At 31.1% G+C, this 8,752-nt stretch overlaps 1 protein-coding gene across 1 annotated transcript; it reads right to left on the minus strand.

Annotated features, from left to right (window-relative positions):
* Positions 1-4,089: 4,089 nt before the first annotated feature.
* Positions 4,090-6,608, minus strand: LOC148194551 (gibberellin receptor GID1C-like). The gene is made up of 2 exons (XM_088097367.1): positions 6,348-6,608; positions 4,090-5,786 (listed from the first exon to the last, which is right to left on the minus strand). Exons 1-2 carry the CDS (start codon positions 6,384-6,386, stop codon positions 4,791-4,793), a joined length of 1,035 nt encoding a protein of 344 aa, XP_087953493.1. The 5' UTR covers positions 6,387-6,608; the 3' UTR covers positions 4,090-4,790.
* Positions 6,609-8,752: the final 2,144 nt, after the last annotated feature.

The raw sequence follows: 8,752 nt of genomic DNA on the forward strand, positions 1-8,752 counted from the left end.
ATTGGGACTGCACGAGTGCCTCTGGCGATACTCTAATGCTGCCTGCTCTGTACATAATAAAGCCACGAAAGGAAAACCAAATTTTTAACTATTATTTGTTTGAAACTCAAAACTATAAAATTTTCTTTTCTTAATTTTTAATTAAGAAACAAAAAAATTGAAAGTCAACTGCTAAGTTAAATTGTGCTATTTAGATTTTAAAAAAAAAATCCAAACAACTAGGAGAAATTTTTACTCCTACTAAACTATTTAGGTGAAAAATCCATATGTAAAATTTTAATTTATGGAGTTTCAAAATAATGTCTTTACTCCATCTTATAATTTTTACCTTAGTGCTTCCTTTTAGCGAGAAACAACAATTAGAAATTAAAAAAAAATGTAAAGAGATTAAAATGAAGGAAATTCATTAAATCTAAGACTAATAAAAACTTTTAAAATCTTCAAAAATAAAAATATCATATATTCAGAATAATTGATAGTCTGTTGGATAACGTGGATATATTGTCTAATATAGTTTTAAAAATTATCAATCAACATTTAACTCTCAAACATGTTTATGTGCTGATATTACAAGAAATTTTAAAGAATACTTACTTCACTTCATTTGTATCAAAATAACTATGATTCAAAATTTATTTAGAAAAACCTTATCTCAAAAATACTTATCTCAAAAATAACTATGATTCATTTGTAAAGAATACTTACTTCACTTTATTTAGAAAGACTAACCATTATTTCAAAATATTATTATCTCACGTTTCAAAAAATGGATGTCCATAAACTCAAACTAATACTTGTTCCAATTTTAACATATTATAATATATATATATATATATATATATATATATATATATATATATATATATATATATATATATATATTTTATATATATATCAATTTGCTAACTTGCGTCAGTTTGTTTCTTAGTTGGTACATTTTAGCAATGTGTACTGGATTTTAGTAGACAAAATACTCTCATATATTATGGATTATAAGTTTTAAGGTCAAAGGTATTTGAATAATTTTATTTTCAAAACTAAAAAAAAACAAGAAATCAAACCCTTACTCCTTCATTTTTTTTCAACCCTTTTTCTTTCATCTCTCTCACTCTAACATTTTCTCTCTCATCCCTACGGTAACCCCAAGTGAAAAAATCAGAAACACTCGTCGTTAAACAATTTGTCTTTGTAAAAAGTTGAGTCATTGACATATTCACCTTTAGGCAAAGGTTCATTCAAGATTTCTTCAATTTCATCATCTTCACTAACCTCTCTAATTTCATCGTTTGCAGACATCACTACAAAAACTCTCCAGGCCAATTACCAATTCCTTCACATATCATTATGCTTGTAAAAATTAGATAAAATTAGATAAGACAAAAATTATACAATGAAAACTCATTATAAAATCATTTTTTTGAGTGTTTTTTTATTTTTTCCAAGCCAGTTACCAATTCCTTTGATGTCACATCATTTTTTGTAAGAAATTTAACGACCAGTGTTTCTTATTTGTAAGGGTTTGAGGATTTCTTGTTTGCTTTTTTTTAGTTTTAAGAATGAAAATTATTCAAATACCCTTGACCTTAAAACTTATAATCCATAATATATAAGGGTATTTTTGTCTACTAAAACCCGGTATACATTGTTAAAATGTACCAACTATAAAAAACAAGCGTATATAAGTTAACAAACCCTATATATATATATATATATATATATATATATATATATATATATATATATACACATATATATGTATATGTATATGTATGTATATGTATATGTATGTATATGTATATGTATGTATATGTATATGTATATGTATATGTATATGTATATGTATATGTATATGTATGTACATACATATGTATGTATGTACATACATATGTATGTATGTACATACATATGTATGTATGTACATACATATGTATGTATGTACATACATATGTATGTATGTACATACATATGTATGTATGTACATACATATGTATGTATGTACATACATATGTATCTATGTACATACATATGTATCTATGTACATACATATGTATGTATGTACATACATATGTATCTATGTACATACATATGTATCTATGTACATACATATGTATGTATGTACATACATATGTATCTATGTACATACATATGTATCTATGTACATACATATGTATCTATACATATACATACATATACATATACATACATATACATATACATACATATATACATATATACATATAGATACATATATACATATATACATATAGATACATATATATATATATATATATATATATATATATATATATATATATATATATATATATATATATATATATATTGATGTTTAAAGAAACATATTGATTGGTTCAAATAGTAACCATTGTTATTTTTTAACCATGTTATTCATGGTTTCTTAAATTTCAAAATGATTACTGATATCAATATTATAATTTAAAAGATAATTGATACAGAAAGATGAAAAGAGAATAACTATAATTATAAAAATTAAGGAGTAATTAAATGTATTTTTTACTTTGAATTAAGTATATTAATAATTATGAATTTTCGTTTTTATTTACACTTTTTTACAATGAATTTTAAAAGAATAATTTTCTTAATTTAAAATACTTGATAATGAAAGTATTGGTTAAGTATATTTTTTTAAAAGAAATTAAAATTTTAAATTATTAAAGTAATTTTATTACTTTATATTGTAAACTTAAAAAAATACAAATAGCTCAGAAATTTTCATGCTATCTTTTGTTTCTCACCTTTTTATCTTTCTAAGTGTTTATTCTATTGTCATTCCATCTCTATCCTAATTTGTGTCTTTGTTCTCTCTTTTTCACGCTCTATTAGATATTTAAAATTAAATATTTTTATTTTATAAATTATACATTAAAATTTGAATTATTTAACATATTTAATTTTGCATACAAAAAATCAATTACTCTATTTAAACTAATAATTTGAAATTTGAAATATTTCTAAATTTAATATATACTTGGTACTTATAACAAATACCAAAAATTAATTCAATTTAAATCAAACATAACAAATTTATCAGATAACTGATTATAAACTTGCAAATACCATTAAAATATGAATGAAATACAACATAGTTGAATTGAAAATTGTAAAAAACATTATTTTTTATTAAAAAAACACATGCTGACATGCCTACAAAGTCCTATTACCTTAAATTTGATATATTACAATAATTTAATTTTATCTATTTCTTTATTTTAGATTGCGAAAATTATGAATTTTTTTTTATGAATATAAAAGATTTACATCAATAATGAATAAGTAAAATAATTTTAAAGAATATTTTCTACGAGAACGTTGAAATGTAAATTAACAGAAATTATAAATTTTATATATTAGTTTGTCCTGTTCCACTCACATTCGTTAACCATCCACCAATAATTTCTAAATAGAAGAGTGCAACTTACAAATAAATACAATTTACAGAAGCGGGTGTAGAAAACAAAAGCCAATTGTCTTTTGATTTTGAATTTAGCTTTAAGTATCTCAATCAAACAATCTCTCTTTATATATATAATTTATTTCAGTTAGTGTCTATATATAAGCATTTTATTTATTTTGTTTATGTATATATAGACACAATTAAAAAGAAGACATTTTGAAAGACGAAGAATAAGAAAAATTATAATTATTGGGACTGCACGAGTGGCTCTTGGGCCTGATGCTGCCTGCTCTGTACATAATAAAGCCACGAAAGGAAAACCTGGGCCTGTGGGGTACTCTAAAGAAAAGAGAACCAAAACTCGAGTGGTGACACGTTTCTGTGGGCCTTTAACTTTCCAAAAGAGACAATTATAATATCTTCTGCCATCAATACTTCAAAATTACTCCTAGTGGAAATTCAGTTTATTTTAAAAAATAATTCTATAATTTCATTTAAAAAAGCTTTAATCAATAATTATTTTCAACATTAATCTCGGCCAAACATGCTACAAGACCATTTATTCTGCCTGGTCAAAGGAAAATTAGTTACAGAAACCATGAGACGGACATTAGTCTATGATGGTTAATAAAGGAAAATTCACAGACAAAAGCACATGGAAGCAGAATTTTTGACACATAATGCATAAAAAAAAACTGAAAAATGTCTATATATACAGAAGCAAACATAATACAAGCCCTAACATTGCGTCGAAAAGACATCCATTTACATTTGCAAAGAGTGTCCATGGTCAAACAAGGACAACCCAAAGACATAGGAATGTAAAATTAGCTATATAGAGAAAAAGTGAACAGTCTTGAAACAAACACTCATATGAAGATAGCATAGATGCAAATAACCTAACAGCACCAACATATCATTCATATTTTCCTATCCGAGTTCCAAAATTAGTTATATATAACACTTGCCAGACAACGACAAGCCCCACCGATTGGCATCAAGGTCACGCCCGGAAATAGAATAACACGCCTTCCTCTCCTTTTTGGCTGGAAGTCAGAGTGGGTAATCACAACTTTAGTGGTTCCCATAAACATGGCCAGAGCTCCCCTTCTCCTAAAAGCCTTTCACCTATCCGCAGCACCCAATTCCTGATTATGTGCTTCGGAAAATCATCACAGCTATATGCTGATTACACCCATCTCACCACACATTTAGTAGCATACAAGTACCTAATCACGGGAGCAAAGTCCTACAGTAAAGGACCCAAAAGGTAAAAAAAAAGAAAGTTTAGTAGCATACCTATTTTCTACACAATCTTCTAACGTCCACTAGTGTATTATAGCAAAAGTTAAGCCTATCAACAGTCAGGACTGACAAAATATTTTATCTCGTCCATAACAGAAGAGAAGTGCTCATTATTTGGCAGCAAGTAAAACCCAATGGTTGCTTGCTCCAGGAATAGCAATTTCACTTCCTGGCCAGCCTTCTCAAGCCCTTTGGCATAACCCAGTTGCCAGTCCTGAACAAGGTCTAAACCAGCAACCACTACAAGGCTCTTGGGAAAGACAGTCCCTTCGAGGCTTTGCCCCTTTGGCCCAAACGGGTTACATGCAGGATGGTCTCTATCTTCCCCTTCAGGAAGAAAAGCCCTCCAATACCAGTCTCGATCCTTCACTCTTACAAAATATCTCCCATCTAAACGCTTCTCCGACTCGGATCTTTCCTGCCCACCAAACAATGGGTTGAGCAGAACATTCCCAAACACTTCAATTCCGGACTCCACAGCTTTGAGAGCAACATGGTGCACAATGTTCCCACCCGAGCTATCCCCAGCCATGTAGATATGAACTTTCTTATCTTTCCGACTCTGAAGCCAAGATCTAGAGCTAACCCACTTAAGAGCTGTCCACCCATCATCGTAAGCACAGGGATACCTATTCTCAGGTGCACGCCTATAGTTCACAGACACCACAACGGCCTTACAGATACCAACCAGGCGACGACATAGCGTATCATATATGGCACTATTGGCCGAAGAATGAGCAAAACTTCCACCGTGGAAGAATATGATGACAGGAACAACCTCAGAGCTCACAGGTTTCTCAAGCTCAAGAATGCTCACTGGACGCTCCTCTCCCTCAGCAGGACGATAGATTCGCGTAAGGAGATTGGTTTCACGGTCAACAATGACATCAAAAGAGAACACTCCATCCACGGGGTTCGCATTTGCCGGAACTTTCCGATCAAGGAACTCTGCCAAGTCCCGGTTGAAAGTGCCATCCGGACGACGAAGAAGATTGTATGCCAACTTGAAATTTGAGATCAGAACCCACATATTCAGCGGAACCACCATCTACACCAATTTTATTTTCATTTTAAAAAAATAAAAGAAAAGGATAATAATAATAATAGGAAGAAGAAAATAATTTAAACCGAGGATAATTAGAAACGGAGATAAATCCAATAAACCCCATAATTTTGGGAAAACCGATGAATCCAACTTCCCAAATCAGCACATTGAATGACAAACCCTAAACAGTGAAACCGCGTTAGGTGGAACAAGGAACTGATCCAACCAAAACCGGAAATTATTTCACAAACAGAACAAACCACGACCTACTCTTCCACGAAACGAAAACATGTCCAAACTAAAAACCCAAAACGATGAGGAAGAATCACCGATACGAGAGTGATTATTATTTGAATAAAGCTATACAGCTAAAAGAAGATAGAAATAAAAACGACAGCATACAGCAGAAAGAAAAAGAAAAACAGAACAAAAGAAAAAAAGAAAGAGAAAAAATCAGAAGCGAAAGAAGAAAGATTGGCATCAGGAAACACGGTACGGTTGAAGAACTGGAAATTGTATGAGAAAAATATGGAATCGAAAAGATAAGAGAGAGAAGGGGCGTACCTTAGAATCGTTGGGGTTGAGTTCGTTAGTCCCAGCCATTGAAGCGATCCTGTATTCCGATTACAGATCGGCGAGGCAGTAGGTGAGTTGAGAATCAGAAAAGGCGTGGAGGAGGGAAATCCATAAAGCAGGGGAATCGTGTTATGTGAGATCGAGGAAAAAGGGTTGTTTGTTTGTTAATTTATGATGAGTGTGGGGATTGCAGGGTGATGAGTCGAGAGAGTTAAGTTGGTGAGTGGCAGAGAAAGAGGAATAGGATGGTGAAGGATAAGAAACGGTGCGCACTGTAGAAAATGCTAAAGTGGCACAGGGATACAGGGAGGGAAGGGCCAATGGGAGGAAGGAAAGGCCCAAATAGAACTATTGGGTGGGGCCCAGTGGCGAATCGCTTTCTCCAATTACTGGTTTTTGTTTTGGGTCGTGAAATTGAAATGTGTGATAAAAATGGAAAGAAGGGGAGAGACAAAAAAGAGGGTGAATCAGTTCCTGGAACGTGACGTGGCACTTGAAGACAGACATCCCCGTTTGTTTGCGTTCGGAATTCCACTTCCACAATTTTGGCATCATAATAATTCTGTCAAGTGTCAACTACTAAATGCTGCACTCTACTGTCTACCACTGATCAAGATTCCACCCACACTAATAATTCACTTTTTTCTTCTTCTTCTCCTTCTTCTTCCTTTTCGTTTCTCCCACTCCACTAATCATTTTTAATTAAATTAATCCCTTTTAGTACATAACACTCACACACTTGGGTAATGACCAGGTCAAATCCTAGTTCAGAAAATGACGCATTAGCTAACTTAACTTATGCTATGACCAGGTCAAGGCCAGGTTCAAAGGAAAATGACATATCATTCATTAGTCCATTCCTCCTTCATCAACTCATAATTTATCACTAAATGTGTTTAATCTTCAGGATGATAACATGTTTAATTGGATCCCACATTTATAGTATTTATTTACTATTCAACTAACAATAAGAAAATTTATTTATTATTTTATTACTTTTCGAATAATCATCTAAAAATATTTATTGAGTATTTTAAAATTTATAGGTTCATCAAATAATTATTTTAACTTTTTGTTAATAATAAATACTCGTATGATACGTACATTCAATCTATTTATAAACATATATTTGTATCATCTTTATTCATAAATTATTATAAAATTATATATATATATATATATATATATATATATATATATATATATATATATATATTCTCATTTATAATTTATAAAACTTATAAATATTTATACAATTTATATTTAATATTACTCTTATATATTATTGATCTTACTTCATCTTATTTGGATATTGAGTGTAGACATTGTGGATAAGTGATAAGATCCTAACGATATTTTGATTGCTCTTTTTATTTTGAGAGAATCTCCTCATTGATCAAAAAAGGGAAGATTTACCTCCAAAGATTCTTTGATACTGAAGTCATTAAAAGAGCTAAGATACATATGAGAGTGATTATCAAGTATTGAGTTGAAGTAAGTATCCCTTGAGGTTACTGATATATTTATAGGATTAGCATGGATTGTGGGTTTATGTCCTTATTAGAATAGACTTACTTGGGAGAATAATAAAATATAATAAATAATAACATAAGAGTAAATAATAACTAACATGCCAAACTACTGAGATTTGATTATAATGTGAAAATATGACCTAGATAGATATAGGTTTAGGCTGTTTCATAATGAACAACTTTAAATGAGTTTATTGGGTCATGCACTTAATAAGTCTTTTGGGCTAGATAGGAACATAAGTCCCCCTAGTCTCAAGAGTTTTGTTTAGGTCGAGTTGTATGAGTTGCAAATGGGTAGGCCATTTGATCGAGTTCATAGTTAAGTCATCCAGTCATGTTTTGCAGGTGGATTGGCCTCGAGGTCAAGTTCATGAGATAATTAGGGCATTTGGTCGTGTTTTGCAAGTGAATTGGCCTCGGAACCAAGTTCTAATATATAATCTTGCCTCGGAGCCGAGCTCTCTTTGGGATTTTAAGTAATTTTGGCCTTGTGACTGAGCTTTTATCTAGGCTTCAAAGTAATTTTGGCCTTGGAGCTCTTATCTAAGCTTTAAATTAATTTTGGTCTCGTGGTCGAGCTTTATCCGAGCCTAAAAATAATTCTGGCCTCGTGGTCGAACTCTATCCAAGTTTCAAAGTAATTTTGACCTCATGGTCGAGCTCTCTCTAAGCTTAAAGTAGTATGTCATCGGGGTTGAACTCTCTCTAAGTTTAAAGTAGTATGGCCCTGAGTTCGAGCTCTCTCTAAGCTTAAAATAATATGGCCTCGGGGTCGAGTTCTCTTTGAGCTTAAATATGGAGTTCTATTTGAACTTAAAGTAATATGGCCTATAGGTCAAGCTCTTTTTAAGCTTAAAGTAA

The sequence above is a fragment of the Vigna umbellata genome, chromosome 8, assembly GCF_029865625.1.
Source record: "Vigna umbellata cultivar VRB3 chromosome 8, Vumbellata_1.0, whole genome shotgun sequence".
NCBI lineage: Eukaryota > Viridiplantae > Streptophyta > Magnoliopsida > Fabales > Fabaceae > Vigna > Vigna umbellata.